Genomic DNA, 27506 nt, shown 5'->3' on the forward strand with positions numbered 1-27506 from the left:
GGGCACTGGACATCCCAGGTGCTCCAAAGAAAGCTGGTGGGAGTGCTGTGTCAAACAAGTAATTTCTAGAAACCCATGCAGTGAAATGCATCTAGAAACCCATCCTGAAATGCAGTGTACTTACTGGCAAAATGAAGCTATTAATGGTGTTTACTGGTTGGTGCAAGCATTGCTCAATGGCCCCTCCACAGTGCCATGGCTTTTAGTGACCTTGCTAGAAACCACAAAATCTCCCATCAGAGGAACACATGAACTTGGAAGGGGTGACAGATCAGAAAAAGGGTCTCAGTGGGTGCAACTTTACCTAGAGATGGTGAAGCTGACCATAGGTGACAAGTACAGCTCTTGGAAGTACTACACTGTCACCAGTGCAAGCACAATCAACTGGTCAGGCACCACTGGGATTGAAGCAGCACTGGCATCACAAGAAAAAAATACCCTCAAGGCTGAGTGTATGCTTCCCCTGTATCACTACAACTTTGCATTTGCCACCTTAGATCATAGGGAGGAAAAGGAAGAGGGAGAAGACAAAGAGAGAAGCAGCCTTGAAGGCACACGTGAGAAAGGAGAGGAGAAGGGGAACCTGCAAGAAGAGTCCTTTATGTTTGCAACTAGGGGTTTAGTCTTTGGAATAAACAATGGCACTTGCAATTAGGGGTATCTTTTATGGTTGATTACTGATATTCATGCTGGCAATTATCAGGTCTCATATATAATTATATGTAATAATATATTGATGATATTATATATAATAATATATGATATAATTATCCCTGAATTCCCTTCTCATTTGGATTTGGGAAGTGGTTGTAACTTTTCCAAAGGCAGGCATGTTTTCTTTGGATCATTCTCCAGTCCACTTTCTGGATCAGAGGCCAATCTTCCTGATGCTATCAAAGGACATCATTAACTGTGTGACTTAATCTATAATATTTCCAATCACACTCTGAATAACAGAGAATACCCTGCAGACGGACTTAGGGCCAGCCCTAAGATTTTAGCAAACTGGGTGAACCAAACTGAAAGAGGACACCAGGAATAGTTTGGACTAGAAGCAAATGTGTCACCACTGTATTACCATAGTACCTTTGAGCCATCTGTACTGACATGAATAGTTTCACCCCATTTACAATATTATTTTATTTTGAGTGAGCATTGAACTCACTTGCCTGTCCTGTGCATGTCCTTCCTTGACCATGCCACTGGTAGCCAGGTTGAAATGCTATACATTTATATACAGTTAAACTAATGTTTACAAAGGTACATTGTAGCAAAGCCTTTATTTTCATGGTGACTGAAATTCAAAATGTTTCTCTAAACTAATAATTAAAAACTAGTTAAAACATAAGCAAAATATAGAAGTGAGCAGAAGCAGTATGGAACTTGGCACAGTATCTGAATACTGCTTTACTTGGCGTATGCCTTTTCCCATGACTCCTGCTTGTTGTAGCTGGTAAATGGTTGCCCTTTTTCATGTTTTTGGTTTTTTTTCCTGGGCTAACTCTTTGAATTCAGCACTGCAGGTGTAAGGATCCATTTTGTGCCTGGTGACTGCAGAACATGTTCCCCTGTAGGACAACAGATATGTTTTTACACAGCTTTTCCCAGTTTTTCCCCATCATAGTGCTGAGGCAGCAGCACACACATAAAATGGCCGTGCATGTTATGCTGTACATCTTTAAGGCTCTGTATGAACATTAACTAATTAGTCAGTAAGAAAAAGAGCTGCAAGAAGGCTGTTTCAAATGGCAGAAGCTGCAGGGGATATAGCTTGAACAGCAGCTGTGGGTCTGAGCATTTAAAGGCTCAAAGAAGGGGGAGGGAAGCAAACAGGCTGAAAGACAGGAGCAAGCCTAAAAGAGGGCTTTGAATATACAAAGAAATTTAACTCATTAAGACTGGCAGCAATTCATAGGTACAATGGTTATACTAAGATTGGTCTGTCAAACTTTTGAATGGAGAGGAGATAAATATTATAACATAGATGCTACGCAACCCTTAATTAACGCAAATCAGTGCTTTGAGGTATTACTTCAAGAAAACAAATGCCCCATGGCAAAAAGAGTTTTCTGTATTTCCTTTGCTCCAGAATACTGGTACCTCTGGTGCTTAATATCTGAGCCTTTTGGTTTCCGATTCTTATTTTCTTTAGCAATTTTTTTTTTTCTTTGGGAACTAAGGATAATCTGGTAACCGGTTTGACAATAAAGATCCTAGACTACGTTCCTACCTAACAGACAAACTCCACTGACAACTCAACACCAGTGCTTGCCCCATTCCCTCTATTCTGCTTATTCATGCTGTGATTTTTGTGGCAGTCTTCCTGGGGAGAAAATCTGCAGGAATCTAGAGTGAATGAGCATTCTTGGTTCATTCTTTTCTATTAAGAAGGTCAACGTGGTTGGTATGGTAGGATCTTGCTTTAAAAATCAGACTTACAGCTGGAGTAAGGACCTGAGGGTGTGCTTAGTGCCATTAAGTCACAGAATCACGGGGTCATAGAATCAGACAATGGCTTGGGTTAAAGATAATGTAGTTCCAACCCCCTTGTCATGGTCAGGGACACCTCCCACTAAATCAGGTTGCTCAAAGCCCCATCCATCCTAGCCTTGAACACTTCCAGCCACAATTTCCCTGGGCAACCTGTTCCAGTGTCTCACCAAGCATCGCTGTGGCTTGACAGACCACAACATGTTTGTGTCTAGTTGAAGGCAAGAGATCTTCTGTTTTCCCATTGTGTAACATGGCCATTGCAATGGAGACTTATTCACATCCTGATGTCCTGAAAACCGCCTGGGTTAGGGATGACTAAATACAATGCCTCAAGTGCCCAGCTACAGGCTGAAACAGACCCATCAATCTTAGCACATCTTTTCTTTTTTTCCTGCCTAGACAAAAGAGCAGTGCTGAAAACCCTTTTCTTTGGGGTGAAGAGAGTGATGAGATAAAGCATAACCCTCCAAGTGTGTTCAACTGCCTTTCTGAGTCTTGAGGGGAAGCCCTTTGCTGAGGGAACTGGTTAACTTATGTCAGTACCAGATAAAGAATTTTTTAAAAACAGAGCATTAGAGGAAAGAAAGGGGGCAGAAAGGGAGGGAGGATATTTACAAGTGTGGGAAATGTAAGCTTTATCAGGAGTTTTTTTGGAAGATAAGGAGCTGGGCTGGCCCATCTCTACACCACATGGACACACTCACTGCCTTTGAGTCTCTCAGGAAGAGCAAAAGGAGCTGCTGACATTTCTCCTGAAAAGGAAGAATCAATGAATCTTTGTTTCTCACTGCCTGCTTGTTTGACCTTATTGTGCCGTGGAACAGAAAAGAAAGAAGAGAACGGGTGAGGGGATTTGTGCTGTTAAAATCCAAGACAAGATCACAGCCCACAGTCCTCTGATCATCACTGGAGATGGTATTATTTGGTTGTTGTCCTATTTGCTGCTGTTGCTCATTTCCAATTCTTGCCTTGCTGTAATAAGTCACACTCTTTCCAGCCATCATCCCTGTATTGACAAGCAAATGTCACCCTCGTTTGATTGACGTCTATTGCTCCTGAATACAGAAGTATGATTTAGGAATCAATTCTGTTTGTTTATTTAAACAGCTCTTTGTGTACCTTTTATATCTGTAAGCAGGACAAGTTCCTTCATATTTTCTTGAGAGAAATGCTACTAAAATTGCACGTTCACCTTCCCACTCAGTCACAGAGATGCCTACCACCTTTCTGGGAGGAGGAACCTTTCACACTAAAACAAACACCACCACCCACCCACCCCATCCCACCCCCCCCCCCCCCAAAAAAAAAAAAAAAGGAAAAAAAGAAATGAAACAAAACAAAAAACAAGCATACAAATCCAATACTTAGCAAAATGTTTTGCTGCCCACGAGTTACTCCAGAGAGACCTTTTTCTCAGGTCCATGCATCTGTTGATCAGTATACACTCTGTACTTTCCTTTGGCTTTTAAAGAAAATAGAAGTCTTTCCCTCAATTTCAGTTTGTCAGCAAATCGGTGGCTGGCTTAACACTGGGAAACACAGCAGCCAGTGATGGGTATGTCAGTTTTAATTCACTGAAGGAACAGTTTCCTTCACTGCTTTTATGGTTGTAATCGGGGCTGGGGGAGGGAAGTGGGGTGAGTAAGGGGGAACAGGGAAATCCGAAATGGTGAGAGATGCTAATCCCTATTACCGTGCGAGGTGGGAGGTATATTTTCAAATAACTTCCACTTGGACAATTGGTAATTGTAAAGCATCCCTACACTTAAAGCGGTATTTTCCCAGAAAACACTAGGATGGCAGGGTGGCCTCCGGGAAGTGTTAAGCTGGAGGTGGATTGACCTTTTTATTCTCTATCGGTGACCTGAAGGGTACCCAGAGGCTGCAAAACACATCTCTTCCTTTAGTTCTGCTCCAGAAAGGGCTGTCATCGCAAGATGCAGCTAGTGAGTGAAGCTCACGATTTCGCTGTTCATCCGTTTGCGGGAGGGGTGGGGGAGGGAGAGAGGGGAAAAAAAAAAAATATTTCCCACACTGCCAGAGTAATGCCAAACTCTCTGTGAGTGGGAAGAGCAGAGCAGATGCTGGAATGAGATGCCAAAGCAGCTCCCCTTTCCCCTGCGCTTTTGGGTGCCTATAAATTGCTCCAGCGCGCTCGTCAGCCTCCTCCTCTCCTGGCAGGTGGCACCCGGGCAGGATCCCGTTTTCCCTCCGGCTCCGGCGCGGCGCGGCTATCGGCGGCGGGCAGCGGGGCGGCGGCGGGGCGGCCGGGAGGCGCGTCCCCGCTGAGGACTGTGGTACCGAAGAGAGGGAAAAAAAAAAAAAAAAAAAAAAGAGCGAGCGAGGAGGCGAGCGGGGCGATCGCGAGAGGAAAGGCAAGTTCCAGGGAAAGTTGACTCGGACTGGCACAGCCTGCAAAAAAAAAAAAGTCGATCGCCAGCGGGAGCATAAAAGTGCGGGCGGCCGGGGCGCGGCGGCAGCGCTCTCTCGCCCTCTCTCCCTCCCTCCTGCCCGGCGCTTGCAGCGGCCGCATCCGAGCGCCGCGACCCGCCGGAGCCCCCGTCGCCACCGGCAGCGGGAGGGCAGCCAAGCCCCAGGGGAGCCGAGCTCGGGCGGGCTCGGCGTTTTTTCGGCTCTGAGGAGGTCCCCGACCAACCATCAAGATTTTGTCCAAAAGCAGGCAAGAGGATCGCCCTGCGCTGAGCCGGCTGGTGGGCAGCAGGCGGCGGCTGATAGCGGCCGGCGCGCTGGGGGTGGTGATGGTGCTGCTGCTGGTCATCCTCATCCCGGTGCTGGTCAGCTCGGCCGGCACCTCGGCGCACTACGAGATGCTGGGCACCTGCCGCATGGTCTGCGACCCCTACGGCGGCACCAAGGCGCCCAGCACGGCGGCCACACCCGACCGCGGCCTCATGCAGTCCCTGCCCACCTTCATCCAGGGGCCCAAGGGGGAGGCCGGCCGGCCGGGCAAAGCGGGGCCCCGCGGCCCGCCGGGAGAACCGGGGCCGCCCGGCCCGGTGGGGCCGCCGGGTGAGAAGGGCGAGCCGGGGCGGCAGGGCCTGCCAGGGCCCCCCGGGGCGCCGGGGCTGAACGCGGCGGGGGCTATCAGTGCCGCCACCTACAGCACCGTCCCCAAGATCGCCTTCTACGCCGGCCTCAAGCGGCAGCACGAGGGCTACGAGGTGCTCAAGTTCGACGACGTGGTCACCAACCTGGGCAACCACTACGATCCCACCACCGGCAAGTTCACCTGCTCCATCCCCGGCATCTACTTCTTCACCTACCATGTGCTCATGAGGGGCGGCGACGGCACCAGCATGTGGGCCGACCTCTGCAAGAACAACCAGGTGGGGACGTCAGGGCAGAGGGCGCCGTGAAGGCAGCGGGTGCCCGGGGACGGCTGGGCTTCTTCGGGGGAGCTGGGTGCCGGGGGGAGTAGAGCTGCCTGAGGGCAGCAAGTGCTCGGGGGAAGAGGGACTCCTTAAGGGGGGCAGGCGCCGGGAGGGGCGCGGGCGCCCGGGGGAACCGGACTCGCAGAGGGAACGGGTGCCGTGAGGACAGCCGCCCAGGCGGAGCCGGACTCCAGAGGAGAGCGGGTGTCGTCAGGCTAGCGGGCGGAGCGGGAAGGGCGGGAAGCAAGCGGCGGGTGGGGAGAGGGAGCCAGGCGGCGACTGGAGGCGGCGCGGGGCGGGGTGAGAGGGGCCGGAGTCCGGGCGGTGTGCGGACCGGGCGAGCCCTTCGGCAAGCTGAGGGGAGTAGGTCCCTGCCGCTCCGCAGCCGACGAGGACCCTGCGGGCCGAGGCGCTGTGCGCTTTCCCTCTCAAGCCTCAGGTGCCCGAGAAGCCCTGAGCGGCCGGGGGTGCCGTGCAGAGCCGAGGCCGCCCCCGTTGAATGCGGACTCGACGCACTCCTTTCCCTGAGAGTCGTACCACTGCCGCCCGCTCCCAGCCCGCTGTCCAGGCCGGCCCTCGGGTAGACTGGCACCTGGTCGGCGCCGGTTCCCCCGGCCGCGCAGTGCTGCCCTCAGACCGCCCGGGACGGGGGAGGTCGCGTAGGCAGCGCCGCCCCCATGGGAAGAGTGGAGCCCGGGACGGGAACGACCGTTCCTCCAGGGAGAGAAATCTCCCCGGGAAGCTAGGGGAGCAGGGGGCGGAGAGTGAGCTCAGGAGAGGGTGGTCCTGCGTGGGGAAAGGTGAAACGTGGGGAGGGAAAGCAGCCAGGGCACAGGACGGTGCCGTCAGCCTCATCCCCCGGCCAGGGACAGCCGGTAGCGGAGTGAGCTCGGCGCCTGCAGCCCTGGCAGATCGGGCGGTGGGGGTAAGCACAGGCACGGCCTGGGGTCTGCCAGCAGCCCCCGCGTGAGGGGTAACACGCGTAAAATAAACGAAGATGTTGCGATGCTACCGTCTGAAAGACAGAGGAATCATCCATTTTAATTAGGGTAAGAGCGGCCACCGCGCTCCTGGCGGCTGTGCCTGTGACATTGCCCCCGGGGAGTTAATCGCGATTTTGCACTACTTCTATAGGTAGCTAACAGACACACAGACTGCGGCTCTAATTATGACAGCGCTTAGCAGTACCGCCGGGACATTCTGCATCCCTCCTGATGTGGGTGCCCGGGGGGAGGGCGGTGTGCCCGGGCTTTCCCGTGTCTTCGGGAGCCCGGCGGTGCTCCCGCCGCTGCCCCGGCCCCCCGTACGGCGGGAGGACGAGGGGCCAGCCACTCAACAGGTCCTTCACTGCCGAGCTGTCCCGCCGTGCTGCGGGCTACAGGACCGGGTGGCAGGCTCTGCCGGGCACCGTGAGCCCCGAGCCAGCGCTGCCGTTCTCCCCGGAATTTTCATCCTGCGTCGGGGCGGGCTGGGGGTGTCGATCCGCTCCAGGCGGTGCCCCTAGGTCTGATAAGCGGGCTGTTTGTTCCTGCCGTGCCCCGCGGGTCGCGGAGGGGCTCGTCCGTTGGCTCGTCCGTCTCCTCCCCTGCCCGGTACCGGCAGCTCGACGGAGCCGGGAGCCGCGCCGCGGCCCTGGGTGCGCTGCGCAGATGGCAGCATCGGCGGCCGGTAAATTAACATGATATGCCACTTAACCTTTTGTTTATGGCTCCTCAGAAGAACTGTGAAATGAGCATAATGAGGACATCAACAGCAATTAATTATATTAGAAAATGCCTGCCCATAAATACTATCTCGGCAGATAAAACAGGACTAATGAAACAAAGTACATCATAGTGTGGTCACTTTGGCTTCTTCATACAAAGGGAATATTGCCTACAGCGAGAATGTAATTTGACTTGCAATTGAAACATTATTTTTGAACCGTATTTAGAAAGCTTTGAAATGTTTATTTTCCCAAGCCCTGAAAAATAAGTACATACCAATACTTCTTTAAAAAGTTATCAGTTACAGATATTAAATTGATCCTGAAGTCTAACCCTTCTAAAATGTAAGTACTTTCAGTACCAGGCATGAGACAAATTAAGCTCGCAGTGAATCAAAGGGGGGGGGGAAAAAAAAAAAGAGCAGAGGTTCTGTGTATATGTTTGTATATATTTATGCAAAGATCAGTGTTCAGGTAAATACCTGCATACAAACTATTTAAAATTGATGCACAGTTTTAATTCAGCTGTGTCTCCGTTTGATTAGGTTTTATACTTGAAACACTAAATGCTAATGTGATGTTTCAGTGGTTAACAGTGTATTATTTGTAAGAAAGATCAGAAATTTTAGAAATGAGTCTTTGAATGGAGTCTGGCTAAGAAAACATAAAATTCACTGTTTTCTGAAAAAAAGAAAAAAAAAAAAAGCAAAAAGCAAGCAATGCACAGGGGAAATTTCAAGGTCTCCACTGTTAACACATTGCTTTCTTTAATGGTTATAAAGCTAGAAGAGGAAAATGCTGAGATCACACAGCTTAGCTAGTATGAGTGTGCAACCTGAAAGTGTAACTTCATGAAAGATGAGGTAAGCAGTCATGCAGCTTATGAAATGTATAGTCTGTTAAGGTTTAATTTTGAGACACATTCACCCTCTTGCAGCAGTATACACATCATTCATTTCAGACTGTTCTCTCAGGCTTTAAAAAGAAATTTTTCTTGCTAAACACACAAGGAGGTAATACCTGTAAGAATAGCACATTGGAGTTTACAAGACATCTGTCGCTATACATAGGGCAATAAGATACATGCTTTGGTTTCTAACCTTTCATTACCTAGAATATTTTTTTCACCTGATACGTGCTATGTGGATTATTAAAAAATGACCTATCTATTGCTCTTTGTAGTCAGTTTCCATGTGCTGACTCCCTTAACGTAGTCACTAATATAGTTTGAATTCTTTACCATCCATGGGAACAGAACATTTTAGACAAATCAACAAGTGGCATTTCCTTATATGTATGTAATAAATAGAAATTTAGAAAAAAAAATCATAAACCATTTTGTTTGCCAGTATGCAAAATACTAGTTATGAATTTTTTTCTACCTCATCTACAGGCTTTTCAGTCCTGTCCATTCACCCTTTCCATTTACACCATCTCATGCCATTCTTTTTTTTTGGAGAGTATTTTCAGAGTTAATGGCCCAGAGCCTTCAACTCCACTCTGACAGTCATTAATCCTAAGGAAATACCCAGTGCTTAGAATAATTACTGCTTAAATACTAGCAAAATAGATTGCCTCTGTAAACAATACCAGGCAATTCAAGATGAAGTCATGAAATACTGGGTGTTTTATCATAATGCCATGTATCAGTTTAAATTTGCAGTCTGTCACACCACTTCGAGCCTTTTAAGCCTTTCTCACTCTTCTTACAGAATGTATAAAGATTTCCCACCTACTGTGATTTTTAAACTGCATAATGCTGTAAGATCCTGCATAGTGAAATAACCCCCTTCTTTTTAACATTTCAATACTAATGTGAATTCATATCACATGAAAATTTAATTTGGAAATTTATCATTTAAACTTTGAAAGGAATCCATGGAAAATTGTGACTTATAGCCCGTATTTTCAATTCTGAACAGATAAAAATCCCACACGCAGTACACCAAGTCATGCATTATTACTTAGTTCAGGTTTGCAATGCCACTAAATCACCTACTGCTCTGTAACTATGCTACAACCAAGAGAAGCAGCAAGCAGATGATGTGTTACACTGAAATAAATCCCATACAACTAGGTTTAAATATTTTACCAAACGGGGTCAAATTATATAAAAATGATTTGTAGACTTAAAATGCCACAGACTATTCATTGCTGGAAAACAGCATCAGTTTGCTGGTATTGTCGAGTTTAATCAGTAGTGGAATAGAAAGGGAGAAATGAGGAAAAAAACGTATGTTTAAGTGAAAATTGCAAATGAAAAAATTACTTGTAAATTCCACAACCTCTTAGTGACTCCCCCATGATTTTTCAAGAGTGCTTCTCTTTCAATACACAGAAATTAAATGTCTGCTTACTGAAACACAGCAATAACAGTTTTTCCAAAGCCCTGATGAGGATCCTTACTTGCTTGTGTGCATTGGCATGTGCATGTGTGTAGGTGGGTGTGTACTTTATGTATTCTTTTTGCAGCACTATCGTATTAGAAGTATGACAATAAATCACCTCTGGAAAAAGTCCAACGTGCTATCAATAGGGCCTTATTGTGGATCCTCACCAATGTCAATCAAATGTTCTGCTGACATGTTCCACCAGTGTAGAACTGGCACACAACCAGATTCAGTTCTCCAAACTCCTGCTATTATTATGCATATATTTTTAAAAGCTCCAAACATTTACAGGAGTCCAAAAAGTTGTGTATTAATCAGGTGTCTGAGAAAGAAGGAGATTATTTTGCTTTAGCTTTAAATGTTGTGTTGTAGAAGGTACAGTATATGTTCCCCAGCATTTAAAGTGGCACCTGACACAAGCTGAATAAAATATTGAGGTTATGCTTTAATTTCACTGTGCAGGAAAAAAACCCTTGAGTTTTCTTAACCACTCATTATGTATTTTATATAGGTTCGGGCGAGTGCGATTGCTCAGGATGCTGATCAGAACTACGACTATGCCAGTAACAGTGTGGTTCTTCATTTGGAGCCAGGAGATGAAGTTTACATCAAATTAGATGGAGGGAAAGCACATGGGGGAAACAACAACAAATACAGCACATTTTCTGGATTTATTATTTATGCTGACTGATAATGAGTAAAGAGACCCACCAAGCCAGCCCAAAAATGAAGCTTGATCTTCTAAGCAATGGATTTGCGTGGAAAAGTCAATGAAACAAGCACCCCAGCAGAGAGCGACCACCAAACACCTCAGTAGAGGGGGAAAAAAAGTCAATGCTACCTGATTCACATCTGTACAACACAGAGAAACCTTATGTTAAAAAATTACAAAACAAGTTAAACAGATGTTCAATCCACTACCGCCAAAGCAAATACTTCCTCATTGTTAGTGTCCATGTGAATAAAATCCTTCATAGATCAGATTTTTATAGCAAAAAATCACACCTAAGGATGCTGAGTTAATTCTTCGGTGTATATGATACTTTGATGTGTTATGATCTTGCTGCTTTATCCATACTTCAGCTTTGGTTCTTGTGACTTACTTGCTAACAATGATGCTTGGAGTCCACTCATAGTGTGGTGAGGAATGATTTTACAATAAAAAGAAGACATAATCAAAATACACTTTCTCTCTCCAAAGGAATTGTTTGCCTTGTACTTTTCTTATCTAACCCTTCCACTTAAGACTAGGAACTAATCAGCTTCAAGCCTTAACTCAATGTTCCTGCTTTGTAGGTTTACATTAGACTTTTAACATAAAATCACTCCAGTGTAGTTGTTTAAATTTTGTCTTCCCCTTAGCTGAGTTCTAAAAGAAAAAGGATAGAAGAAACACTTTTTTTCCTGGAAATTGTAACAGTTGACTAACTGTTTCTATTGGATCAAATTTCTGACCAAGGCCAATGAATGGCAGGGCTCCTATTGATGATAGTGGAAAAAGGATTTGGCTTTTAATTTGTAAAGATGTGTAAATATATATTTAGGCAATATTACAGGCTCATTCTTGATGGTTAGTTGTGTAAATACTTAGCAAGCCCGGCATCCACTTCCTCAGACTAAGGTAGAGTGTTTTCTTTGCAGCCATTAGTCTTCATTAGTCTTTTAGCACTTAGTCTGTACTTGGGTACTATTTTTAATAAAATAGTTATGACTTAACATACTGCAGATGTTCAACTAGAATTTCATAGGTATATAATGGGTCAAAACCTTATTTGTCTTAGGTGTCTTGTCTCACTGCAGTTAGTGGGATTATTCCCACAAAGGAAGCATAGGAGATCTGACATGTGAGAAAATGTTGTCACACAGACCTTTGCCATGGTAGGTAGTTACCAGTTTGTAGTAAGGTGTGCCTATGAAATGGACACAGATAAGCATATTACCAAAAATGATAACACATATGCAAAGAAAGCAGCAGATATTTACATGCAAAAAAAGTGTGTATTTAAACCTATTTTTCTCATTCATATATATAAAAAAAAATATATATATAAAGTCTCAAAGAAGTTTAATCCATATAAAGGATTATTATCTTGAATGAAACTAAACACAGGCATTATGAGTTACATAGTTATAAAAATGCTTGAAAATCAGTCATACCTGTAATGTCCTCAGAATATTTTTATTCAGAAAACAGATTTATTATTTGGTTTGGGTTGGGGGTTGGGGTTTTTTTGTTTGTTTGTTTGGGTTTTTTTTGGGGGGGGGTGTGGAGAAGGCTGTCTATTTATCTCAGGTTAAAACTTTCAAATTTAATTCTAAGCCTAATTTTTAGTAAGATAATTTACTATCTCCTTAGAACAGTTGGTTACGTTGTTTATTTTTAACATTCCTATAAATGGTTGAAGAGTAATAGAGGCTACCCCTAGAATTTCTATTTTATGTAATTTGCCTCAAGCAACCTTGTCTAATGTACTATGGGTAAAACTCAGATTTATCTGCACTAAAAAGCTGACAGTGTCTGCCACTGTGACAAAAAAGCTCTTCAGTGCTACTCTCAGTATAAGCTACTACAGGCTACTCAGTATAAGTCTAATGAAGATTTTACGACTCCCTAAAAATCTTGTTTGAATGAGTGAAGCTTTTCTTAAACAGAAAGCATTAAACTTTCTGTTTCTGTTTTTTGAGTCAGCCAATTCAAAATAAATGCCAAGTTTAGTTTAGACTGACTGAGTGGATCACCAGTCTAACTCATCTGGGACTTATAAAGTGATGTTGTGCTGCTTGTGAATTATCTCAGCAGAATGGTTACCACTTTTACTTCATGACAAAGTGCCAACCTATATCTGTACATTGGTAGTGAGTACTCCTGGTTTTTTTTTTTCTATGAGGTAATGTATTTTAATAACAGATGTGTAACTGACTTCATGTCTGTTTGTTCCACTGTTGCTTTTATTGTTTAGTGCACTCACAGCAGCAGGGTAGCTAGAAATTTTCTACATAGTGTCAAACAGTAAAGTACCAAGCTAGAGATCATTTACAACTAGCAATCTGTATTTACTAAAAGCATTTATTAGAAAAGCTCAACATTAAAAGATGTATCTGGTCAAATATGAAGAAGCTTTTAAAATCAGGCTATCACTGCTACTGGCTAAGACCATCCTTTTTGATAAATCACCTGCCCTGGTTAAAGTTAGACAAGAGCTAAGAACATACTTTATGTAAAAAAACCAAATATAAGGCAATCATTTCTTCGTTTTTCATCATATCTTGATATACTGATTTGTAAAGACTTCTATCACAACCTTTGTTATAACTATTGCAACTCATTAAAACTGTATTATGTAATATATTTTGACTTTTGGTGTTGCATCCTTACAAAAAGAAGGTGGTCTGCCTGAAGTTTCACAAAATACCTGTTGGATTCCAAAGATTCAGGATAAGAAATCAGTGTAAATTACAAAAAACACATTTGTAATAATACTGCATATATTTTAAGAGGTCATCAAATTGCTTTATTAATAATATATTTTCCATATATTTTCTACATTTTCAGATAGATGCAAGTAAATTTTTTAAACTAGAAACAATCTTTTTATAATGTTCTGAGATTTCTTTGGCCTTCTGTTGTCTATGGAAGCTAAGTAAAAGTTCCAGAACTTTAACTGAATCCTTAATTGAACTGATCCTTGAATTGATCCTTAATTGAAAACTGTTACTTCCTTTGAAGTCCATTTTTTGCTAACTTTTAATAATAGCATTATATCACTCTATAAAAACAATTATTTTAAAATTTAAATCAAAATGATTGTGCAGCTAGATTTATATCCAGATATCCAGTAAATCACCAATGAGCAGACTTTCAGAAGGGAGAAAAGGCAGAGAAAATAACTAATTTTGTTGTTCTAATTAGAAGTCATAATCAATTTGATCAGATCTAATAAATAACTTCCCATTTGTCTGAAAAAAATTTTTTAAAAATCATTGTTCTCTTGAAAGAAATCTAAATTTTATCAACCTTCCCTATGAAATAGGAATATTTATTAATAGTCCCACTTAAAAGTCAGCCACCACTTTGGATTTGCTAGTAGTGTTTTACCAATTTTATCTTGAGATGTGCCTCTGATTAGCATTTTAGGAGCTACATTTTTAAGGATATGTGAATATCCATGGCCTCCATATTTCATCAATCTATTTTTAGCATGCACATCATAAGCAATCAGAATTCTGTCTTCACAGCCTCCATCGATCAGCACACGAATCCTGCAAAAGTAAAAATCAACTCATCAGTGAAAGGTTCTGCAGTAGCACAGAACTGAGCAGGATTTACATTACTTACATTAATGTACAGCTGGACTGCATTATAACTGAAAATAATTATTTTTTGGTACTCGGAAGACATTTTTCTTATATTTAATTGGAATTAAAGTACTTACTTTATTGAATGAACAAAACCATCTCTGAATACACACCACCACACTTCTCAAAGTGGACATGGAAAAGTTTTCAGCTGACACATGACTTTGAATTCCCAGTACCATTAAGCCCACAGAGGAATTAAAAGACCTTCAGCACCACCAAGCATGGGACACAGGTTTTATATACATGAGTAAGTAATAATTTCCTACATAAACTCCTTTTCCACACAATCAGTTAATGGAGATAGCTCTTCCTGCTGTCAAAAAGCCAGTCCCATTCCATTTGTCAAGGACCAAATTCTGTGTATGACTGGTCCTTTAAGAAGCCTGTCTTACTTATACAAATACTTTCACATCTTTAATTAATTCCTGTTCAGCAAACCAGGTTAATAAAAATTTTAAGTTTTCAGCATGATATTCTGTATAGACAATTACAATCCAAACACATTTCAAAGGTATTCATTAAAGATAAATAAGACAGGCATTGCACGGTGCTAGCATATTCCCAGAAAAAAAGAGAGTTAATTTGTCAGCCCAGCTAAACAGACTTGGCAAAATGACAAGTCACTTTTGAAAAAAAAAGTAGTCCCTCTCATTACTCCTTTGTAACTATTCTGCTACAAGTCCTTCTGTCCTGTATTTCACTCTGGAAACCTTAATATCTTGTTCAGATAATATTTTTAGAATTTATTCAGTAGGTGTCTGTATTGCATGACTGTTAAGTTCCCCACTAAGCTTCAGTTTAGTTTGGCAATAGACTGTAGCATTAAGTGGCAGAAATGGATAGAGCAGACCTGGAAAGTGCTTGTTCCTCATGGAGGCAGCAATTCCATCATTTCCCAGTGAAATTCTTATTTTCCCTGTGGAATTCTAATTCTTACCTTCTTGACTGTGCTTTTATCAGCAGGAAAGCAAATGCTAGTTTTATAAGTAACCACACTATATCTGAAATCCCTTTCTGTCAGTTTTTGTTACAATTAGTTCTGAGGATACATATTGTAGTAGAAGCAAATCAATACCGGGCAGCACTAAGAAGTCAAGTAAGACAGAGCTTGGTAAAAAATGAGCATCTTTCATAAAACCAGCATAAATAGTGCCATAGAGTGCACAACACTATGTGTACTACAATTATCTTCCTCAGCCTGAAATACAGAGACCACAAGCCAACCAGTAATGGCCCTGAAGGGACTAAGTTAATCTCAGCATCATCTCCTTTCTTACTTGGTTTAATTTCATGGGTAGGGAAGGCATATGGTCATTCATATTCCATATTGCTGCTTCTTGCTCATTCCTGTAAGTTTAGTTAGTACTTGCTTCTGACTCAAAGAAAAACTGTCCCTGAAAAATTAGATTCTCTTTCTTTCATTGGCAGTTGATTACAGCAAAAATGTGGAGGTTCATGCACAGCTAAACTGTGTTTGGGTACGTGTGGCATGACTACAGAAGTTTATGTTTTGAATTAGACAAGATAAACATGTATTGCGTATTTCATATTTTCATCATCATATTTAAAGGTCAATTTGATTTCTACCTTTCTGGTGCTTTTTGACCAAAAAAAAAAAAGTGCAAAACAAACAACCCAAGGAAAGTGCCGCTGTCATAATGTGTCCAATGCTGATGCAACAGAAACCTAACAAAATCCATTTAATGGCACTTCTGACTCAAGAGCACATAATCAGATCATACAATGAGAACACAAACATTTTGTATTTTATTTGTATGAACAGCCTGCTGCAAAAAATACTCAAAAGCCAGAGGCTTTAAGGAGAGATATCAGTGGCTGAGGAAATACATTGGATGGAATGAAAACTTGCCATGGTTGGACAAGCACTTGTTAACCAAGGCACAGTCCATCCCTCTACACATATTCCTCAGGGTGTTTCTCTATGTGCTGAGAAGGGAGGAGGCACTGGGGAGAGAAGCAACTTCACCTATTTGAAATGGGGAAAACTGCAGATTCATTGCAGCAGGTTAAAATACTGAGTGCAAAACAGAGAGTCTGAAAGAGGAATGATTTCTAGTGTGAAAAGCAGTACCAAACACTTGGCGGTAAGTATAATAGTTACGACACCACCTTCTTAAGAGAACAGCCTGAAAACAGAGAAGAAAATTCTTGACGCTAATCTGATAAGGAAGGGCAGGAATGCTATATCCAAAATATAAGTGAGAGCTAGAAAGTTATTTAATCAGGGATTACTGATCGTAAAATCTTTCTCATCAAAGACAAGAATTGTTTCTGACTATGGAACAAAAAAAGACACCCCACCCCTTAAAAACCTGCTGCTTCACTGCCCATAAACACTGTGGACGAATAGCCCAGGAGAATCACACCTCTGGATAGAGTGAGAAGCCCATGCCCAGCTGATCCTACCTCCCTCAGACAGTTTCTGCACGGAGTGCATCTCCTTGGCAAAACCTTGTGTTAGCAAAGCACAACAGATTTGCTGCACAGCTGAGCTGAGACTGCATGTGCTGATGAGAAGCAGACAAGAGGTATCCTGCCAGCAGGGCCAATATTTTCACATTGTGAGTGTGAGGAGCATGGGAGTTCTGAGGAGACAGGAATCTCACCCTTCAAAAAAGAGAAAGGTCAGAAGGAAAGAGGGGAGGAGAGGTGATAAAGTGCTTGGAAGAACAAAAGTCTGGTTTCCAGATTGGAAGCATGGGTCAAATCCATCCAAGACAACCCATGAGTTTTGCCCAGTTGGTGCATTCATAACAAAATGTAGCAGCCTCAGATGCCTCTTAGCAGCAGCATTAGGATTTCAGTACTATGCTTCAAACAAAAGCCACACCCTAAGTCCTGTATCTCCAGCCTTTTCTTTTTTATAGTTTATATATATGCAGTAAATGATAAAATTCAACCAAGTAAGCATGGAATTAGGACTGTGAATTAGGTTTAAAAAGCTCTTATATTTTTCTCAAGTAGCTTTCTACAGCACTATGATTCTAATTCTTCCTTTGCAGATAGAAGAAATCATACATGTTGCCCTAAAGACATGACAGCAACAGAAACAAAAAAAAATATGTCAGCAGGGAAAAAAATCAATTTTGAGAAGCAAGCAGAATTATGCTGTGGTGCCTTTAAAACAAGTACCAATAATATTAATTTGTCAATAGCAATGCTATAGCTTAAACTGGGGAAGCAGGTAACTGATAGAACAGGTAGTGAAGAAATTCTGTACCAAATAGGTCATACTCTAGATATCATCCTATTTTAGCAAATTTCAGAAGTTTCTTTGTATCAAACATAATCCTGCAGAAGGCACATAACATTAAGTCAGCTTTGTAACAGAAAGGAAAGAAAACACTCGTGGTACGAGGATACGTATTTTGGAAATACCCACTTGCAAGGAATAAAACCAATAATCTAAGATTTAATTCATCTTTTGAACATAGGACTCCTGTTTGACACATGCACCTTAAGCTGATACCCAGAATTGTCTTTGTCACATTCATCTGGAACATTATGCATTAGGAAACACCAAAATAAAACCAACTCTTGCCTCATGAAATAATGTGTCCAGTTCTGGGCCCCTCAGTTCAGGAAGGATATCAAGGTCCTGGAGCAGGTCCAAAGGAGGGCAACCAGGCTGGTGAAGGGACTCGAGCACAGATCTTATGAGGAGAGGCTGAGGGAGCTGGGGCTGCTCAGCCTGGGGAAGAGGAGGCTCAGGGGAGACCTCATCACTCTCTACAGCTCCCTGAAAGGACGTTGGAGCCAGGGGGGGGTTGGTCTCTTTTCCCAGACGACTTTCAACAAGACAAGAGGGCATGGTCTTAAGTTGTGCCAGGGGAAGTTTAGGTTAGATATTAGAAAGAATTTCTTTACAGAGAGGGTGACCAGACATTGGAATGGGCTGCCCAGTGAAGTAGTGGACTCTCTGTCCCTGGAGATATTTAAAAAGAGGCTGGATGTGGCACTCAGTGCCATGGTCTAGCAACCGCAGCGGTGGGTCAAGGGTTGGACTTGATGATCTCTGAGGTCCCTTCCAACCCAGCCAATTCTATGATTCTATGAATTAAAACATTTATGATAATCATTAAATGGAAACAGGAAAGTTACTTACTTTTGATATCACTAAACCTCTCAACAGACAACCTAACAAGGAAGGACATTTAAGGAGGAGGTTAATTCATAGTGACATTTACCAAAAAAAGTACAATGGATTACTTACACAAGACAGATTTACTTTCCCAAAAGACAGCTACATCCAGGGCTCGTTCCATCCATCACACACCGGTAATACACAACTTTGTCTTTTTTTTTCCATTCTGTACAATGATGTTTCTAGATTTTCATTACACCAGCAATATATCATTGTTTGCACTGGGATCTGGCCAGAACTTCTTAAGAAAACACTCTGACCAAAATATATAATGCAACTTGAGTACCTGGGATGTGGACTTTGCAGAAGATTTGAAAAGTGAAGGAACAGAGCTACTAAACCCATCACTCATTCATAAAAGAATGACAACTGAAAAAAGAGCTGTCTGGAGTACTTTTTTATTTGAAACACTTTTGCCAAGAGTAAAGCTATCCAAAGGAAACAAAACCACTCAAAACGTTAAAAATTTATCTGTATAACCACAAAACATTTTTAAAAAATATAAGTTAAACCCAAGTTTCCTCAAGAACAGCATAGCTAACCAACGGGCAGCAGCTTAATTTTTTTTTTTTTTTTATTATTGCAGATATTGATGCTACAAAGTAATTTTACACTATACAATTACATCACAGTCTGTTGCTATGGAAATTACTGATGACAAAATTTCAATATTATGACTTAACAACAGCATCAAGTAGGAGGAACAGATGGATTGAGAGAAAGAAATTAGTTGTTCACACAAGCCTGCTATCAGCAGGAGTCTAAGACTTGCCAACTGTAATTAATAAAAAATGTTATTTTAAAATAAATACTACAATTTACAGAGATTGAACATTTATTATCAAATGAATTTTGAAAGCACAGAGCAAGAGAACAGGTTATTTTATATCCAGCCCTGCTCAGTTCACAAAGAGACAGTAGCTAAGTGTATTCATCCCTGCACAGGTGCCAAAAAAACACCCAACAATGTATTTCAAGACCACAACCAAACCAATTTCTTTTGAAAACTACTGTTACTATTGTGCTTCTGGGTGCTCTGTCCTAACTAAAAGCAGGAGAGCTTTATTTCACCAGCCACTGGGTCACCTGGTGGGCCACAGGCATGCAGCAGCAGCAGTTCCCAATTCAAATCAATATTCAAGTGCTGGAATTTGGTGTATGGGCAACAAGTGTCCCTGAGCAGCATGAAAAAGGAGAGGGGACATTGGGCATCTTGTAGTGTGGACCTCATCTATAAATCACTGCAAGGACACCCACCAAACCATTATCAAACAGGCATTCATAACAGTTGTTGTTAATCTTCTAACAAAGAAGATTGAAAGAAGTCAATGATTGTTGATCTCCATTAAGATATCTTTATAACCTTTTTCTCTAATAAATGGCCAAAGCCAAGACTCAATAGTTTTTGCTTCCCAGCCTTTATCTACAGACTGGTTTAACTATGGACACTTGCTACCTTTTGTTCTAAGGTGCTAAACTGCAAAATATGGTAGCCAGCAATTTAGTTCTATCATTTGACTGTAAATCCACCTGAAAACTACCATTTTGTCAGTATCAAAAGCAGACATGAGCTATGTATATACCTATGGAGCTGTGTACACATTTATCTCACATTAAAGAGACTGAGATGTTCTCACATGGATTCACTGGAAGAGAATTAAAATGTTAAATGTGTATTGCAAAGCCAACCTTCACAGCCATTTAGAGTCTTATGTTATAGCAAGTGCCAACCTGAATGTGTGAAAGTAATGATAGAAGTATAAGTAAATGTCATGTTGTGTATCAGTGGCAGTTAGTGAAACTGCACCTCTGTCTTGACTGTTTTCCTACCTATATTGCTTATTTTCAGCCAATAAATCACAGAATTCAATGATTTACAACAGCATATTAAGGAAAAAAAAACCATAACTGGATGTTTATGTTGTATCACAATGGCTACAGAATCACTGACACCTGCAGCTTGCTCAGTCCTCTTTCACAGCAAGATTTTAAGTAATCAGTTTTCTTTAAAAATGAGAGAAAAATATAGCTGGAATGCAGATAAACACAGAAAGAAAACCCATATAATTTATATATTATCAAATATACGTAAAATTTTTGGCATTGATTTTTATGCTTCTAAATTCCCCAAGTAAAAACATAGGGCTGTGTGAATACAAACCACCTGCAGCTGAATTTGCAAGCTCTTAGAGTCAAACTGTTAGAAATCTGGAGCACAGTGCTTTTGCTTGTATTAAACTCACACGGAGAGCAAACAATCCAATTGCTTAGAATCATATGACCACAAGTAGTCTACATTATTCAGCAACTGGCCAAACTAATCAATGCTTGGACATTTTCCAGCTCACCATGGTAGTGCAAGGTCACACAAAACTGATTTGGTTATTGAGGCTGTGTTTTCTAAACCAGAGAGAGAAAAGCACTGCAATTCCTCTCCACATCTGATGTAAGGCTCCTGGATTTTGCTCTCAAGGAAACTAAAAGTTAGCTCTGTTCTGTGCTAAGAATTACTCAAAACTCAACTATTTTCTTTTTAAGCAATATTTCTTCTGTCTGGTAGCAGAACTGTGAAGATCTGGCTTCCAGCCAAATCAGGGAGTTAACCATTAGTATCAGAGAATTTGGTCAGGCCCCTAAGAGTAGCCCAGTTTTCAAAAACTATGAAAGCCCAGCAGCTTCCCACCAGTTTGGTGAGAGTTGCTCAGTGTCCGATGCTTTGTAAATGCAGTGATTTGAATTAATGGAATCCCCATTTTTTGAAAATGTGACTACAGTTATTCCTACTCTTGTCCCCAGACCTGTAAAGAGAGCATTTAAAATCTCTAAATCTCTTCAGCAATGTGAACCTAAAAGCTGATCCTGACTAAAGCTGGAAGCTGATCAAGCTCTATAAGCAGTTTCATATTTTTTGAGTCAGTAAACTTGAAGGTTTGGACCACAACTTCATGTTGTGGTCCAAGTGCACATCTGAAACCTAGGTATTTGCACAAGAGTTCTCCCAGACCCCAGTGGATTGTGGCAACACTGACAGGCTGCTTACCTGTCAAGGTGAGACATGACTGTCTTAGAAATATCAGCCCCAGATTCCTGAAGATTGTGGATAATCTGGAAAGGTGAATCACTGTTCCTGCCAAGATGGATGGATCCTGCTGGGATGGGCACCCAAGCTGTGACTGAGCCTATGCTGGTACCTGAAGCACTCTGTTCAGTCAGGGTCAAAGGCCAGAAGCAACCTGTTTCTCCCACCACACTACACTTGACATTAGTCCTGTCTGCTCCATCAAGTAGCTCATCAACAATAATTCCTGTAAGGCAGAGAACAGAAAAATTAGATTTTTTTGTTAATACTATTCCTGTTTAAATTTGGCCTATTGACACTGTGCTAGTATACTCCTGAGGTTTTTCTGAACCTAATTAATAGATGGGTGTGTAAAAATATTGCAGTTAAAACCTGGTTTCTGTCAACTATCATCATAGCAACTATTCACTGAGACTGAAATAAACACTAAGCAAATAAATTTAACAGTATCCACTCACTCAGTTATTCAGACCAAAGCTGGTCTACATAAAATTTGAACACTGATTTGGCCTGAAGATAATTTTTATTTTAAAAAGACCATGTTAGCTCAGCATAAAACCTGTGCCTTGCACTCCTGAATTGGCTCCAAAAACAATTCAATTTAATTTCTTGCAAAACAAGGGCTCAGAGAATAAGGAAACCTTGTCATTCAGATAGGAAAGGGAGAAACTCTGGCAAAGATCCTGAAGAAACAAGTATAAGACAAATCCTGCTTATGGTAATGCTGACATAAAATGACATGAGCTCAAATGATTTTTATAACTACAAGAACAAAACTCAGCTGACAAACTTACAGGATCAAAATTAGCTTTCTTTTAAAATATTCATAAGCAAAAAAGACATCAGAATCTCCCATTAAAAGCAGTTTGTTATAACAGCTTTAGTTTTTCTTTTCTGGAATAACTCATGTATCTTACAGAATATGCTCAGAGAACAAAATGGCACTGATGATGACCTTCTAACTCTGTGGCCCTGAACTTCAGGGAAATCCATATTTTATGGAAGAATAAGGTGAACAAAGAAGAAGGAAGATTTGCAACCAAATTTAGGAAACTGAGAAATCCTGTACCAAGAAAACTGTAACTTATCCATACTCCATACATTGTGTCCTCAATAGCCTCCCACAACATACTGCTGGATCAATCTCCATGCAAAATCATCCTAATCTACTCCAATTTACAGCAGGCTTCTGGCTGACACTTCATCCTATGGTAAAGAATTAACTCCCATCCTTAAGAACATCTCTCCTACAGAAACATCTTCATCTTGCTAAATCACTCAGCTAGGGCTGGCAACAAAATATTCAAATTGCCTGTACCTAATCAGGAAATATTATCATCACATCAAATTCACTGGCAAACGAGGAACACTGGTTATCACAGATCAGTCACTGCAAACCCTTTCTAGGTAAACAGTTGCCTTCTTGGACTGGATTAAGTACAATTTATCTTATTAGCACAGAAATCTGCAGGTCTCCACAGTCCACTAAATACAGGAGGGAAACCTTTGCCACAAGAAATCTATTTGTATCAAATTTCAAGTGATGCAAGAAGATTTAGGAAAACAAGTACTGTCTTATACAGCTTGGGCCAGCTTAGGTCCAGTGTAGTTTGCAGTGCTGCATCACAATACAATTGCTTAAGTTTTAACCATTGATTTTTAAAATAAATCTGACTCATTTGTAAATTGTCTTGTCACATGAGCTCCAATCATCCACAGTCACATCCTCCTGCCTTGGAGGGTTCCTTTCCCTCCTCTCCTTAACATCACAAAAACAGGAATGAATAATTATTAATAATAGGAATATCTAGGGCCTTTGGTCACATTGTCCTGGGCACCATAAAATTTGATGTAGACTCTGCCCTCAGAAGTCTGGATAAATGGTGGAAAAGAGAGATAGATACTAGCCAGTCTGAGCAGAGCAATTATTCACAACTTTCGTATAAGTACTGCAATTATTTAAACTTTTTACAATAATTCTGTGCAATCTCACTGGGAAGCAATTAGGAAGAAAGAGAGACAAGAGACAGAAGGGATACACTCCTTGCTTAAAACTGTAAAAAGAACTGGATAACCGGTGTTGCAGCAGATGCCTACATATGAAGTACTTCACTTTCGTTTTACTGTTGCATTATAACAAATCCCTGAGAGAAAACAAAAGCTTAAGAATTGGAAATGCTGACAGATAATCCCAGCACATACAGCTAGCACTGGTGAGCTGCAACACACAAGCAGTAATACTATTCCCAATCTTTTCCATGTTGACACCTTCTAGATTTCACCAATTCTGCTGTAACTTTTCACCAGCTTTGACTCACCTAGGGATAATTCATCAGAGAGACTCTGAGGCAATAGTTAGGACTAACCTGCTCCACTGTCATGGCCTGTGTTTGAGAAGAATGAATGGAATCCACATAAAACCCATCCCCAGCAATGATATGAACTCCAGTTTCTTCAGCAAATTTCTTCAAAGTATTCATATTCTGACCAATTCCTGTGGTTGTGTTTTCCACGATCGTTCCACCACCTGCTGCTTTAAAATGCAACAGCTCCTCCTTCACAGCATCTGTTTCCTGATGCAAAAGAAGATTTTCTTTATGGCCGTAGGGATTTTCTTAATCCAAAACAAATTCTTCACCTCAGTGGGCCCCTCAGACAGAGGCTCTTGGCCTGGAAAAGGTGGGAAAAAACAGCTGCTGTAGTTCATAGTGTTCATGAGTCAATGTATAGCCAAGGTGGTCTGGATCCACAGGGCCCAAGACAGTCTGTGCTCTCCCTCTCAAGGAAGGCATTTTTCTTCAGCAACAGGAAAAAAAAAATCAGATTGAAGGAGCCTGGGAAGGAAGAAGAAAGGAAACAAACTCATTTCAGATGAAGCAAACATTTCTTACAGTATTTCTGAATTCCCTCCTCTCACACATGTACCTACATGCAGGGTGTATATGCTGGAAAATTTCCCAATGCTATTTCCAGTAGCGTGGTCAATATGAAATTCAAAGCTTTTATTTTTTACTTAACTGTGCTTGTATCAGTACTCTAGCAGTGCTGAAATACCACATTTCAGTACAGGGAAATCATCATCATTTATTATGCTATGGTCAATATTACACTAAGATAAATGTTTCCTATTTAATAACAACCACTTTGTGTTCATTTAGGATTCTCTGCTGTTCAACAGCTGTCAAATTTTGTCAGCTTGAGCCACCAGATGAACATTCTTGGCACCAAGACTGAGGATTCCTCACTGGTATGTTCATTTTATTTATCTGTGTCCTCCAAGACGTAACTGTCCCCCTTGCATGGGGGAAACTGTCTGTGCTTGAGCACTTTGTCTGCATCTCTGTATGAGGAATGCTGGGATGGGGGTGATCATCTGCTCCTTAGTCTTCAACAGAGGCTTAGGTTCTCCTGCAACCTGCACTCTGGAGCTCTGGAACAGCCAAGGACAACTCCACCAAGCTGACAACAGCCTCCAAAGACATTGAGTGGCTCCCACCTAGAGGGGCAGAAGCCAATGTTTTTCCCATCAGCTTCATTGGCCGAACATTTCACCACTTAAGAACAGACCTTAACCTAACAATTTATGTGGCTCAGCCTCTAAGAGACTTTTTTCTTGATCTTTAAGTAAACAATGTAATTTCATAAAACTTCAGTTGAGTGGTGACAGATCACATTGAGGCTCTGTCTGCAGTTGGCTCCTGTAAAGGGTGTATGCCCTGTATAAACCTCACCTGAGTCACTACAGATTACAATTAGCTGCAGTTCTGCCCATTGGAATTTGGGGGTATTTTTTATCTTTTGGAGGTAGGGGTGTTCTTTTTTAATTTATTTGCCATATTAACATTAAACATAGCTGACTACACAGTTCATGTTAGATCTTCCTGATGGTAGTTGCTAAGGCTTGAGGATATGTAGTTATAATCCCTAGTCAACCAAAATCATGAGTTATGAAACAAACTACATGTTTAATCATGTCCAGAGGACAGGACTAACTAGAGCATGCATTATTGATTAAAGAGAGAGGTCTTTCCCATTTCTGTCTCCCCTTTAGTGAGTAATATCATAAACAGGGGTTTGTTACTGGTGAAGCCCTCAGAGGACATTTTCCTTTTAACTGCTAAAGCTAATCTACCAGGATGATAGAAAAACTGAAATGTGAAGGGCACTGAACTCTACATATCAAAGGGCACAAGATCTCTTTGGGGACACTTTCATCTCACAAGAAGAAGTAATTTTCAGAGTACCAATGTACAAAAGTGACCCAGCCCCTGCAAAAGGCAGGCATCACCTGCCTAGTGAGGTCTGTAGTGCAGGCAGTTATTTTAATAAGAAAACTTGGTTATCTGTAAGAAAGAGAAAGAAATGACTCTCTTTGCTTGCCTTGTGTAAAAGCAGTCTTAGGAAGAACTGTTCTATGAATTTCATTTCTAGAGTAGTGTGTTGGCTTGTTTGAGAAGGCAGAACAATAATTACTCTCAGAGAACAGAATGCTGTCTGATTAATAGAATGACTTATTTTTTGCCAAATAAATTAAGTGCATGATTTCAGAAAATATTATTCTTGAGCAAATAATTAAAAGCAAAATACCTGTCTTAGTCAGAAGCTGCTGCTAGCTACAATTCCATTAAGTTGTCCAACCCAGTCATTAATTCTATCCTTGAAGAAAGCTGGTGCTCTGCAGAGCAAGCTACTATTGTGGAGATAGTTCAATGATCAGAGTCATTCTTACATGCATGGCAAAGAATTAAAATAATTCTAAGACAACTGCATTACCTTAGCCTTAAATATATATATATATATATATATATATATATACACACACACACACACACACTGGGGTATTCAGTAGAACCCTGAAAGCATAAGGAGTGGTAATTACTCTCTGCATTAGAGACACTTTTCTTTCCTCGTGGTCATTAACAACTTTCAAATCAATCTTTGATGTTAGGAGAACACACCTATATAACTATTTTTAAAATAATTAGATATATAAGTATTGAAGCTCGTTTGATAAGGCTTGACTCAAAACGATTACAGCCTATATCCTTAATAAGGCTCACCTTCAGTTTTTTAGTTATTTACTAGTCTATTTAGTTAGAAAGGGCAGTCTAATTGAAGGTGAATTTTTTCTCATTTTAAGATTACTACTTTGATTAAAAAATTACTTTCAAAATTTGCTCCCACTAATTCCTTTCTGACACAGCTAATTTTGATTACCCTCAACTAATCTGGCCTGACCACTGCAAGGACCTATGGCTGTGTGTGAGATCCTTACAGTCTGAGGCTGCCATCTTCTCATTTACAGCAGCAGGAAACATTTAAAAATAACAGGATTCTCTTGCAGCAGATACCAATATGTTGATCTAGCCTCTAGATTGCAGATTATAGCACACATACAGAGTTCACAGAACCAGTGTCTACTACTGAACCTTTCCATTGAGGCCGATGATTTTTGTAAATATAAGAAGTACCACAAAAACTGAAACTGACAAAACCACATTTGAAGCAGGTCTAATTTTATCTATATGAAAAATACGATTAATATTAACGTCTGTGCCTGCTTACTAACACAGTTTTAGAAAGCCAATGCTTTTAAGAAAAAAATTGTGAAAAATAAAGACAGCCAAGAACCTGTGACTGAACTTATTTTTAAAATCACCATCCTGATATCTTTCTGTCATTCTACACAGACACTTGATGGAACCAGAACCTAATTAGTGTCTTTAAAACAGATTTTAGCTGCAAACAGCTTTTAAAAGGATTAAGGACTGCTGCTTAATGTAAGCTTGTATACACTGCTACAGAAATCAATGTTCATGTGCTTTACTAATGACTTGCATGCCATGGTTTATGCAGACCTTTCTTCTGAGAAAGTTTCTTCTTTCAAACATCAAGGACTAAATTCAATTCGTATCAGCTCATC

General features: G+C 41.3%; 2 protein-coding genes across 2 annotated transcripts; one reads left to right on the forward strand and one right to left on the reverse strand.

Annotated features, from left to right (window-relative positions):
• The first annotated feature begins 4529 nt into the window (after positions 1-4529).
• C1QL3 (complement C1q like 3) lies at positions 4530-12192 on the forward strand. The gene is made up of 2 exons (XM_071735146.1): positions 4530-5840; positions 10492-12192. The coding sequence occupies exons 1-2, from the start codon at positions 5253-5255 to the stop codon at positions 10669-10671; spliced, it is 768 nt and encodes a 255-aa protein (XP_071591247.1). The 5' UTR covers positions 4530-5252; the 3' UTR covers positions 10672-12192.
• A 1523-nt stretch (positions 12193-13715) lies between these two features.
• PTER (phosphotriesterase related) lies at positions 13716-26329 on the reverse strand. Its single transcript, XM_071735147.1, is given in 10 exon segments — positions 13716-14259; positions 15729-15733; positions 17550-17651; positions 21545-21648; positions 21651-21708; positions 21710-21809; positions 23795-23801; positions 23950-24197; positions 24200-24291; positions 24293-26329. Coding segments are annotated over 10 exon segments (1038 nt in total). The 5' UTR covers positions 24376-26329; the 3' UTR covers positions 13716-14020.
• Between the last annotated feature and the right edge of the window lie 1177 nt (positions 26330-27506).

The sequence above is a fragment of the Heliangelus exortis genome, chromosome 2 (assembly GCF_036169615.1).
Source record: "Heliangelus exortis chromosome 2, bHelExo1.hap1, whole genome shotgun sequence".
NCBI classification, from domain to species: domain Eukaryota; kingdom Metazoa; phylum Chordata; class Aves; order Apodiformes; family Trochilidae; genus Heliangelus; species Heliangelus exortis.